Below are 13,158 nucleotides of genomic sequence, written 5' to 3'. Positions count from 1 at the left end.
ATAAATAATATTGGCCTGATCCAAAGTCCATTGAAATCATTTTAAAGATTGCACGGACTTCAATGAGCTTTAGATCATCCCTATAAGGGATATTCTGGGGGACTAAGAAGATCATGATGAGGGGTGTGGGGGAAGTTTAGGAGTGGGATTGAAAATTGAACCATAATTCTAGCACTGCTGCACATAATTTAGATTGAATGTGAAACAGCACACAGGACCTTGTATATAACTAAGGAACCATTTTCCAATTTTTACAAAACACAGTAGTTCTGTAAAGAACCTCTAAGGAATAAAAAGTCTTTTTTCATGAATGTGGGAGAGGATTTTTTTTAGCTACCAGAGTCTAGCATCTCTGTGAAGCAAGCACTGCTCTTGAAATCCATATAACCCTCCTTTTCGAACATTAAAAAGAAGAGCTCTTGCAAACATTGGCAATGAATTACAGCAATATACTTAATGCCTGGGACTAATGGTTGTTACTGAGCCAACTCCTTGGCATTTGGAAAAGAAGAGAATAACAGTAGAGGTATCACTCCTATTGCAGTTCCCAGGATTGCTGGACCTCTGAAAAACAAGCCAGACAAGAAAGGGACTTGAACTTCAGTTGGTTGTAATACAGACATGACTGAACGCTTCTCTACTTTTTCACGAGAGTAACCTGACAGGACTGAAGCATGTTCCCCAGCTTCCTAGATTTCCTTTAGTTAAAAGGGAGAGACCATGCTGCCATCTCTAGAAATGCCTCTTGTGAAAGAAAATGTGATGAGAAAAAAAGTAAAGGGAAGTTTAATCCGAAAGAAAAAAAGCCACCTTTAATTAATGAAATTTACCTATATAAAATCTTTCAAAGTAACTTCAACACATACTTCTCAGCATTTTAGTGGTAGTAAAGATAAAATGAGCTAATCTTTAAATATACTTTCTATTTCTAGAGCATCTTATCTCTATGGCTGTCAAAGGGCATTAGCAAATATTCATTATTTGAAACGCACAACACATCTGCAAAAGTAGGTAACTGAGGCTGTGCTCTGTTAATAAATATGACAGGGAAGGGACACTGAATAAATCTGGATACTTAAGGGAATTTTCAGTATAATTAGTAGATGAGGGAACCTGACTTGTTTTTAATAACAAGCAGTTGCAGATCATTGAGACTTGTATAATAGAGGTTGTATTGTGTAACCATGTTGCAGATGGCAGAGACAGAGAAGGATTAAGTGCAGTGTCCCAGGTCAGGGAACAAATTGCTTTCAGGAAAGGACAAAGAACTCAGGGGTCCTCACACCCACCCCATGGTCTCAGTACAAGATGGTGTTGCCGTCACCATAGTGGCCTCCTGCAATTGTCAAAATATGGCTATTTTTATTTAAAAACACTCCTATAGTTTGCAATAACGGCCCAAACCCCAATTATATTCCTATAATTAGGAATTATAACTGTCAAGTATCAGAGGGGTAGCGGTGTTAGTCTGGATCTGTAAAAGCAGCAAAGTGTCTTGTGGCACCTTATAGACTAACTGACGTTTTGGAGCATGAGCTTTTGTGGGTGAATACCCACTTCGTTGGTTTCAGGCACCGGGCTTTTGCCCAAGCTCCCCATTGATTGTGGGGGGGTGTTACCATCACATGTTCTACCTTTAAAATAACGAGTATTTTCCTGTGGGGCTGCAGGAAGGAAGCCCCACTGACTGGGGCATGGGACACAGCCAGTGACGTGCTTCCCCCCCCCCCCCCCCATCCATGCGCCGGGCGCCGAGCACAGAGGCCACGCAAGGCGCGAACCAGAGGCCGGCCAGCTGTGCAGACGACGTCACAGAAGACTCTCCCGGACGCCCCCTAGCCCCTTGCGCAGGGGCCCCAGGGGAGAAAGCGGGACAGGAGGCTCTGGGCAGCCCTAGCCCCGCCCCTCTCTCCCTCCCAGTGACAGGTACTAAGTCACCGCCTCTTGTTTTGGAGGTGCGCGTGGTTATCTCTGATTGGCCGCCGCTCGGGGGCCCGCCTCCTGTAGTCCCAGCCCCCAGACCGGGCTGGGCAGTGCGGCCGGTTGGACTCCAATTCCCAGAGTGCTTTGCGCGGCCGGCGGCGGTTGGGTGGCCGCCGCCGTGCAGCGAGGTAGGAGGCTGGGGGCCGGGCCGGGCCGGGCGGCGCACACGGGAGCGTGGCTGAGGCGGGCGGAGGTGAGCGCGGCGCCCTCTCCTGACAGGTGCCCGGCAGAGGCAGCGCCGACAGCGTCAGCCGGTCCCGCTGCGCCCGCGTCCATCCCCTGCCCGGTGCCGAGCCCTTGGCCGCGCGGCGGAGCGGGGCGAGGGGCCCCCCGGGGTGGCGGGGCCAGGGGGGAGCAGCATGAGCAGCGCCCGCGGAGCCGCCCGGAGAACAGCGGCGGGGACGGGGCTGGCGGTGCGTCTCCTGCTGCTGGGCAGCATCTGGAGTCCGGTGGAGGCCCAGGTGAGCGAGGGGGCCCGGCGAGGGGCTGTGGCGGCGGCGGCGGCGGCGGCGGGGGCTGGGGCGGGCTGGGGTTCCGGGCTTTCCCTCTCCGGCCAGTCCGCAGCTGGATGGATAACGGCTCACATCACATCACATGGGTGCAGCGTGTTCTGTCCTGAGAGGGATCCCCAGAGCTTCGTGGGCTCTGGGTTTGGTGCTGCTGGCTGCTCCGAAGAGGGGGACTGCAGGTTGTCAGCAGTTGGCAGGACCAAGCGTTCTCTACTTTATCTCTCTTTCCGCTGCCTCTTGCTGAGTGAGATGCGCTGTGGTTTCATTGGGGAGCTATTTTGGTTTCATTTGCAAACAGTAGCCGAGCAGATGTTTAATGTGGCTTACTTGTAACCGTGCCAAGGGGGTATATGATTGGGGTATTCTCTGAAATTTTGAAAAGATGAATGCACAGAGAAGTTCTCTGTTATGGGCTATCATAATATTTTTATACAAAGATTCAGGCATTAAATAGAGGAGTTGCTTAATTCAGGAAGCAGTACTTTATATACATATGTACAAATTTCATCCTAAACAATCCCTGAGTGTTACACAAGATATAGGTTGTATCATGCCATTCGTTTTTAAGCAAACCTCTGACTTCTTTAGGAAGTCTGTGGGAGGTATAGTATGGTCTGTTGGTAGTGCTTAAGGACGTGGGAGTTAGAGCTCGGAAGAGAACTCAGGTCTTCTGTTACTTTGACTGCACTCTTGATGTTGAATATTAAGCTTTGTTACCCCCTTGTACAGACGGGGGTATGCTTACCATTCTTTTTTAATTGTTTTCAGAAACTGAGAGCGTCATGTGCCAAAATACTATGGAAGTGGAGAGTCTTTTACTTTTATTTATCAGAAACAGCCATATTTAAGGTAGCAGCTGTGATATGGGAGGGCAGGTGAAGCTTTGGCCAAAGAGACTAGGGAAAACCTATGGAATCATTGACATCCATGCAGAGCAAGCAGGTTCTTGTCATCTCTTTTGCTTGTTTTAAATATATATTTACATTTTAAAGGTTTTCATACCATGCAACCTGCCCTACAGTAAGTGACCATCCAAGGGACTGTCAATAATCACTTGCCCAGTATAGATTACCTTTTATTTAAGTGAAACAAAACACTCAAGCCAGACCAATTCAATGTGGAAATAAGGTGCACATTTTTAAGTGAGAGTGATTAACCATTGAAACAAGCTACCTAGAGAAGTCGTGAATTCTTCTTGATGTCTTCAAATTAGAATTAACACTGAATGCCTTTCTGAAAGTTATGCTTTAGTGAAAAAAGAGTTAGTGGGCTCAATACAGGAGTAACTGGGTGAAATTTAATGGCCTGTGATATACAGGAGGTCAGAGTAGATGATCTCATGGTTCCTTTTGGCCTTAAACTCCATGAATCTATGAAAATGTGTTGGAAATTTAATGGGACACATTAAATGATACATCCGTCCATATCCAAATTAAATTGTCTTTAAAGCAGGCTTGGTGGGTTTTTTGTTTTGTGTGTTTTTTGCCGGTGGTTCTTAATGCTGTCATTAACAAACCTTTATGCAAGTTTCGCTGTATGTTTAATCTTTAAACTGGGAGGGATATCAATTGTTTTTCAAACCAAGGTTTATATATTTGTAGGGCTGTCAATTAATCACAGTTAACTCATTTGATTAACTCAAAAAATTAATTATGATTTTAAAAATCACGATTAATTGCACAGTTAAACAATAGAATACCAATTGAAATATTACATATTTTTGGATGTTTACTACATTTTCAAATATATTAATTTCAATTACAACACAGAATACGAAGTGTACAGTGCTCACTTTATATTTTTATTACAAATATTTGCTTTGTAAAATGATAAATAATATTTTTCAGTTGACCTCATACGAGTATTGTAGTCCAATGTCTTTATCATGAAAGTGCAACTTACAAATGTAGTTTTTTGTTATATAACTGCACTCAAAACCAAAACAATATAAAACTTTACAGCCTATAAGTCTACTCAGGCCTACTTCTCATTCAGCCAATCGCTAAGAGAAACAAGTTTGTTTATGTTTATGGGAGATAATGCTGCCTGCTTCTTAATTACAGTGTCACCTGAAAGTGAGAACAGGCATTCACATGGCACTGTTGTAGCTGGCGTTGCAAGATATTTACATGCCAGATGTGCTAAAACTTAATATGCCTCTTCATGTTTCGGCCATTTTTCCAGAGGACCTGCTTCCATGCTGATGATGCTTGTTAAAAAAATAATGCGTTAATTAAATTTGTGATTGAACTCCTTGGGGGAGAATTGTATGTCTCCTGCTCTGTTTTACCAGCATTCTGCCATATATTTCATGTTATAGCAGTCTCGGATCATGACACAGCGCATGTTCGTTTTAGGAACACTTTCACTGCAAATTTGACAAAATAAGAAGATGCCAGTGTGAGATTTCTAAAGATAGATACAGCACTCGACCCAAGATTTAAGAAACTGAAGTGCCTTCTAAAATCTGAGAGAGACAAAGTGTGGAGCACGCTTTCAGAAGTCTTATAAGAGCAACACTCTGATGCGGAAACTACGGAACCCAAATCACCAAAAAAGAAAATCAGCCTTCTGCTGGTGGCATCTGTCTCAGTTGATGAAAATGTACATACGTCGTACTTTGGATCATTATTGAGCAGAACCTGTCATCAGCATGGACGCATGTCCTCTGGAATGGTGGTTGAAGCATAAAGGAACATATGAATCTTTAGTTCATCTGGCATATAAATACCTTGCAATGCCGGCTACAAAAGTGCCATGCAAATGCCTGTTCTCACTTTCAGGTGACATTGTAAACAAGAAGCAGGTAGCATTATCTTCTGCAAATGTAAACAAACTTGTTCGTCTGAGCAATTGGCTGAACAAGAAGTAGGACTGAGTGGACTTGTAGGCGCTAAAGTTTTACATTGTTTTATTTTTGAATGCAGGGTTGTTTTTGTACATAATTCTACATTCGTTGCTGAACCTTTCATGATAAAGAGATTGCACTACGATACTTGTATTAGGTGAATTGAAAAATACTATTTCTTTTGTTTTTTACAGCAAATATTTATAATAAATATAAAGTGAGCACTGTACACTTTGTATTCTGCGTTGTAATTGAAATCAATACATTTGAAAATGTAGAAAACGTCCAAAAATATTTAAATAAATGGTATTCTATTACTGTTTAATAGCGTGATTAATCACAATTAATTTTTTTAATTGCTCAACAGCCCTATATATTTGTAATAAAATATTAAACATTAAATAAAACATTTGAACAGCAGTTCAAATTCTAGATATCTGTTATCCCCTAGTTCTTTACAGTGTTTTGACTACTAGTTTTCTCTCTCTCATTTTGCGTATGCAGCAAAGTGGTAAAACTGTGAGGAGCAAAACAAGGTATCCCAGTTGGTTTTCTAATGAGGAAATATGTTCAAGCAATTAAAATACAACCACCTGATAGCACACCTTTAAAATTGTCTGTATAAAGCTGCTAACAGTGTTACTGCATTCATGTAGTCTATGCAGAGCTTGTACGTTTCACAAGATACCAAATGTAGATTTCTATAAATTCCATATTTTAAATGCATGTAACTTGGCACTTAAATCATGTTTAAGCATAATTTTTATAAAAGGTTGACTTATATTGGAAAACAAGTTAGAGAATTAACAGTTTACCGGTTACATGGGATGTCATATATATATATAGAAATCATTTTAACAGACACTTTAATACACTTCCTGGAAACAAGATTGTGGGGTAGTCACTTTTGATCCGTATGATACTAATAAAATTAAAAGTAATACACTAGTATTTTTCAATTTGTAATTAATTTGAATGTTATAGTTGCTAGTAAGACAGTGATGAGAGAATTGCATACATTGTGGTTATAGTTAGCTGGTCTGTTTTCCACTTCCTGTAACACGTATGCATGTAACAGTTGTATCTGAAAAATTAATATCAGCATTAATAATTTAAGTGCCTTGTTACATTATCTAGAAGTTTCTCATTCTTCTCCTTCCTAAGGGGAGATATGATAGAGGTATATAAAATCATGACTGGTGTATGGGCAGCAGGTTTAAAACAAATAAAAGGAGATTCTTCTTCACACAGCGCACAGTCAACCTGTGAAACTCCTTGCCTGAGGAGGTTGTGAAGGCTAGGACTATAACAGGGTTTAAAAGAGAACTAGATAAATTCATGGAGGTTAATATTAATGGCTATTAGCCAGGATGGGTAAGGAATGGTATCCCTAGCCTCTGTTTGTCAGAGGGTGGAGATGAATGGCAGGAGAGAGATCACTTGATCATTACCTGTTAGGTTCACTCCCTCTGGGGAACCTGGCATTGGCCACTGTTGGTAGACAGGATACTGGGCTGGGCGGACCTTTGGTCTGACCCAGTTTGGCCATTCTTATGTCCTTATGTTCCTCAGTTTTATATATATAAAACTGAACATTGCCATGTTTTCCAAGGTAAGAAGTGGAATATTTAATGAGGTGTTGTAGGTGTAATTTTTGTAAATAGACTTGTTTAAAAAAAGTTTTACAACTCTATTAGCACTAGAAATGTTTTCATTAAATTGTTTGTTAAATTTCAATTAAGTGTCTAAATCCCTTCCTGCAAAGGCAAAAATTCCTTATAGTATCAGAAGTAAAAGTACTGTATAAGAAGCAGAAAAATGCTATGGACCAAATTCAGTTGTGGCATAAATTTATGCAACTCAATTAAAATTACTGGAGGTGTGATAACTCATGCCAGGGCAGCATTTGGCCCTATACCTATCAAGTGAACTAACCAGTCTAGTTTCATTGTCAGAGATCAATGAAATGCAGTCCCACCACTCCCCAAAATAAATAAGTAAATAAAACCCCCAACAACCCAGCATGAATAGTGAAAAGTAATAGGCTTTTAATATTTGTTCTAATAATGTTTTAACACAGGATCTTTTTAAATGCAATTCTTTTTCTGACAGTGTAGTAAAGAGAATTATTTCCATGCAAATATTCAAACAGTAATAGAGAAGATGCAGAAACCTGTTGCATTTAACTTACTGAATGATAGAGTATTTTAAGTAAGATAAAGCTCTGAGTGTGGAATCCACACTAGGAGAACCGCTCTGTAAATGTAAGGGATTTTAAGCTACTCATTAATCTATTTTGCTGGTTTATCATGAATGAGGGTTATCACCTTCCAGCGTTGTGCCTTCATGCACAATATGGGCCACTTAAAACACCTTCAAAGAGTATCTTAATATAATTACAACAGTGTTTAATTTTAAATTACATTTTGCAAAGTTTTTTTTGCTATTTTATAAAAAAAATTGTCTCACTTTTCAAAACAGATTATTGGAGATAGTTTGTATTGTTTCTTATCTATGTTGTAAACACTGATACTTTTGATAGTCTCTTTTTTATATTGTTTTATCTTTAGACTCAAGATTTCTCAGATGTCGTCTTTCTCCTCATTTCTGAAGAGTCCATCTTCAGTGTTTTGTTGCTTGCTGAATAACTCTTAATTTGTGTTTGGAAGACTAAAACACAAGCTGTAGGTTTTAATGAAAAACAATATTGTGTAGCATTGTTCTATTGCCATTTCTATAGTTGACCATGGACTATGATCTACAAGTATGGTTAAATTTATTAAAGGTATTTAAAAATGCGTTCAGTGTTTTAAATTTTAATTTTAGGCACTGATACTGCAAACACTTACTCATGTGAGTAGCTAGGCTTACTTGAGTAGCGACCTGGGAGTCGGTGGGATTAGTCATATAGGTATTTACAGGATCAAATCCTATGTGTGTCATTAAAATTAGCGTCTGTACCAGATGACTGGAGGGTAGCAAATATAATGCCTATTTTTAAGAAAGACTCCAGAGGTGATGCTGGCAGTTATGGGCTGGTAAGCCTAACTTAAGTACCGGGGAAATTGTTTGTTTGAAACTATAGTAAAGAGCATAATTATCAGATGCAGAAACATGATGTGTTGGAGAAGAGTCAACTTAGCTTTTGTAAAGGGAAATCATGCCTCATCAATCTACTAAAGTTATTTGATGCAGTCAACAAGCATGTGAAGAAGGTTGATCAGTGGATATAGTGTACTTGGGCTTTCAGAAAGCCTTTGACAAGTTCCCACACCAAAGGCTCTTAAGCAAAGTAAGCAGTCATGAGAGAAGAGGGAAGATTCTCTCATGGATAAATAACTGGTTAAAAGATAGGAATCAAAGGGTAGGAATAAATGGTCAGGTTTCACAGTGGAGAGTGGTAAATAACAGGCCCCCCAAGGATCTGGGACCAGGGCTGATCCACATATTCATAAATGATCTGGAAAAGGGGATAAACAGTGAAATTGCAAAATTTGCAGATGACAAAAGAATTACTCAAGATAGTTAAGTCCATGGCATCAGAAATTAGTTTTCTTTTCTAAACAAGTGTAAAGATAAGATATTGTCACCCTTCTTCGAGTTTAGCTGTTAGACAAAATTCAGGGTCCTATGGTTTTGTTTGAGGAGAAATTGATGATACAGCCAGATATCTTTTGATACTATCCTGTTTATTTACAAAGAAGGTACAAAATACTATTTTCTTGAACATAGCAGGAATCAAAAGGCAGGAGACAATTTCTTTGCTCAGTGGTTCAAGCCCCTTTTTAGACAACACTTTGCCCAAAAGCTCACATAGTCTGGCCCTCAGTGAAAGCTATCAGTGCTTCTGTGGCTATGTCTAATGCTTGCTTGCTGACCCTCTCTCTTACCTTCTAACTTTCACAGACACACAAAACTACACAACAAAATCTCTCTGCCCGCATATGCCTTTGTTTTGTGTGTAAGCTACTATTTTTCAGCTGACCTATTCCATAAAGGAGCTAAACTGTTGCTTGCACAAATTAAGGGTGGCTGTTACATCCACTGGTTTCAGCAAGGATTTAACCCAACTCATAACAAAACTATATTGTCAATGATGCATTAATGTAATAGTTATCTAGCTCCTCATCCACCTTTATTAAGAAAAATCGTTTAATTTTGTTGGGGTTGATTTGTTTAACTAAGAACTATTTTTACTACCTTGAATCTTGGTCAGGAAAGCAATAGAATATAATACATTCATTTCTTGTAGCTCACCGGAGTGTTGGATGACTGCTTGTGTGATATAGAAAGCATTGATGACTTCAATACTTACAAGATCTTCCCCAAAATCCAGAAACTGCAAGGACGAGACTACTTCAGATATTACAAGGTACAGTAAAAATGGCACTTTCATACACAGCTAAGTGAAAACCAGCATATGATGGTCTATAGACTAACTCGGTCTGATCTTCATTTTTCTTTTTTCTGAAATCTGATCAACTTCTTTCTTACAGCTCAAAACTCCCTTTTATCACTTATCAGAGGGGTAGCCGTGTTAGTCTGGATCTGTAAAAGCAGTAAAGAGTCTTGTGGCACCTTATAGACTAACAGACGTTTTGGAGCATGAGCTTTCGTGGGTGAATACCCCCTTCGTCGGATACATGCATCTGATGAAGTGGGTATTCACCCACGAAAGCTCATGCTCCAAAACGTCTGTTAGTCTATAAGGTGCCACAAGACTCTTTACTGCTTTTATCACTTGATAGTCTTTAATTTTTTGATTGAAAATTATACTATCTGAGCTCTGGTATTTGCCACTGATACTAAATCACTAAAACTAACTCAGCACTAAATCACTAAAACTATAATCCAATGGATAAGTGATTGTTTGTTTTACAGTTCAGTATTTTTGAATACCTATGTCTAGAAACTGAAACAGCATACCCACTTTCCAGCAATTAATAGCACTTGTTTCCTGGCAAGTCATCAGATATCAAGCTTAAAAATCATATTATGGTGACCGCCTTTCCTCACTGTGCCATCTAGAGAACTGATAGAGCTAGAAACCCATATGCTTTTATTCCTTTTGAAAACCGCAGTCTTAATTTTCAAATAGTATAAAGCATTAATTTCTAACTGTAGTGGCTCTTGAGACATTTGCTTCCAAAATTATGCTGGAATTAGATGAAAATCAAAATGACAAGATTTCAGAGCATAAGTGTGCCCTGTTTTATTAAATATCTTCCATATATTTGTTGTGGAAGAAGTCAGTACTCTGATTCCTTCTCCTGAAGTAGTATGAAAGGCAAATTTGAGTCCCCTGCTACTATTATAGCAGGGATGTAGACAACTTTTTTATTTGGTGGAGGTGAGCTTAGAGTTAAAATAAAATAATAAAATAGTTGTTTAATATCATTGTAATGAGTAGTTTTGTACTCTGGCTAAATCTGTTCACTTGTAATTTAAGTGAGATAAATGAGCCTCAGTTCTAAACTCAGTTTTTCCTGTATTCATTAATACAGTCCCTAAATTTGGAGGAAGGGTTTAAAGTCCAAAGTTGTCTATGCCTGGGTATAGACAGTTCTAATTTCCATGTTCAAGAGGAGCTAGTTATGTACAATTTAGGTAGTGAAAATGGGACTCAAACTGTTTGAGTGTATATACAACATAGTAGTAATAAATTGTAACTTATTATGATGCCTCTAGAGGATCTAACAGAAATGGAACAAAAAACAAATCTAAAACCCCCAAAAGTAACTGTACCTAATATAAATACTGAAGCCAGTTGAGGGCCTGTCTACACAGTGTATTAGCCCACACCAGAGAGGTGTAAATTCTAGTGTGTACTAGCGTGTTGCGCACTGACTGGCCCAGACGGACCCTGCTGGTGTGCACTAAAGGTTTCCTAGTGTACACCATCAGGGTCCACATGGGCCAGTTAGCGTGCCCTAGAATTTACACTCCTCTGGTGCAGATTAAAACACCAGATAGACAAGACTTCAGCCTTGTAAACAAAAATTGTCCCACAGTAGTCCCACCCTGCAAATATACAGCTTGTCTTCACTTCAGCAGTTGGGCTGAGTTACAATACTTGAGTTATTCCTCTCCACCCTCACTTGAGCTAATAGAACTAGAATAACCACAATGCAAAACACTCCAGCTATACAGTGATTTAATTAGCAGTCCAGAATGATGTAGCAGAAGCTGCTGCATCCCCTCTGTGTTTCTATCTCCAGCGTCACCAGCACTCGGTCTTCAGTCCACATCCCCTGACAGGCTAGCTAGCTTGAGTTTAAAGCACTGCTTAACTTGAGAGAGAGAGATTTTCCTGTGTGGATAGTAGTGGAGTTAGGGGTAAAACTCGAGTTATAGCTTGAGCTGACAATGCAGTGAAGACAAGCCCATAGAAAATAAAATACAATAGTGCTTATGACATTCCCTACCCCAGTGGGCAGCAAACATGACTGTATTGCAAGGAAACTTTTTAGTGGAAGAGTTCCAGGAATGAGCAACTTTGCACTAGAATATTTTGATAAATAAAAAAAAGCAGCAAAACAATTAAGGAATGTAGAAACCCATTATTTAAATGTTTGTAATTTGATAGATTCCTGACCAGTCAACTACATCTTTTATGCTGAATTTGTGACAAGATATCCAGTAATGCTCACTAGGGATGACTTCAATAAGTCTGATTGTAGTACTAGAGGCTGCAAGGATGGTCATGAGACTTCTTGCTAAATACTTTTTGGCTATTTTTCCCCGTGTAGTATTTTGTTAATTTGGGTGATTGCATAATGCTTGTATTTTCAGTGTCCCTTCTGCAAACACACATACTAAATATGTAATGGATTCTAGTGCCTTTGTCTCATTTTGGGATTTGGAGTATCTCTACACCAGTTTATCTTTATGAAATAATCTGCAGTTTAAGGTTCTGTAGTAATCTTTCATCTAAAGTGGTCTACTATATGTGGGCAATCTCCTGGTTAACTATTTGATGCCTGCATATTCTTGAGAAATAGCATATCAGAATATTCGCTCATAACTCCTCACCAGAAATAATGAGATTTTTGTAACTGGATCCTTTTTGTGGAAATCGGGAATAGAAAACATGTCTTTATGCACCTTTCTGTATTCCTGTCTTTGTTTTCGTGGTAGGGATTTCTCTCTCCTTCCACTTCAGTATCAATATACTTAGAAAAATAAAATACAACAGTTAACCAGAATCCCAAATTCTGAAGTTTTGTGTATTGTTCTTCAAGGTTGGAGCTTGTAGAAAGGAAGGGAGTAGAGGGAAAGGGAGAATGCTAGGTAACTTCTGTTTGTTGTTTTAAGGGACCTTGTCCAAGTACAAGTTGGTCACAGTTGTAATTCACATGACTAGAAAAGATAGCTGTAATTTACTCTTTTTTAGTAGTCCAAATGAGTTATTGAAAAGAAAATAAATTGTATTCTCTGCACTGCATGTCTTATTCTTTGCTGAGGAATGAATTCCTGATCTGATACACCTGAACTTAACACTCCTGAGTGTACCGAAGGAGTACAGTGCAGTTATCCAAATAGCACAGGGGATATGGATTTTAGTCATATAATCAGAAGTTCCTATAATCAAGATGGCAGGAGCCATTCAGTAGCGCGGGCCTCCCCTACATCCAGGGCTGCCGCCTCCTCCTCCTTGCAATCCTAGCTGGAGGTCTCTGTTCTGCACTGCTCACTTACATGACAGTGGGGCTGTAGAGCAGGGGTCCCCAACCCCCGGGTCGCGGACCGGTCCCGGACCGCGGCCTGTTAGGAACCGGGCCGCGAACCGACCCCTAGCACATCAAGCGGCGTGTCTCT

General features: G+C 39.8%; 1 protein-coding gene across 2 annotated transcripts in view; it reads left to right on the top strand.

The window, feature by feature from the left end:
* The first annotated feature begins 2,139 nt into the window (after positions 1-2,139).
* Positions 2,140-13,158, top strand: part of ERO1B (endoplasmic reticulum oxidoreductase 1 beta) — a 59,065-nt gene continuing 48,046 nt past the window's right edge. Inside the window, exons 1-2 of one of the 2 annotated variants that reach the window (XM_045011083.1) lie at positions 2,140-2,444; positions 9,593-9,712. In XM_045011083.1, the coding sequence (XP_044867018.1) occupies positions 2,343-2,444; positions 9,593-9,712 (222 nt within the window). In that variant the 5' untranslated portion in view covers positions 2,140-2,342. Of the gene's footprint in view, positions 2,445-3,404; positions 3,435-9,592; positions 9,713-13,158 lie in introns of those variants that run through there. The other variant, XM_045011084.1, reaches the window with a different exon arrangement.

This window comes from Mauremys mutica, chromosome 3, assembly GCF_020497125.1.
Source record: "Mauremys mutica isolate MM-2020 ecotype Southern chromosome 3, ASM2049712v1, whole genome shotgun sequence".
Taxonomy (NCBI): Eukaryota; Metazoa; Chordata; order Testudines; family Geoemydidae; genus Mauremys; species Mauremys mutica.
Note: the sequence above shows the minus strand (reverse complement) of the source record. Positions and strands in the feature narration are given on the sequence as shown.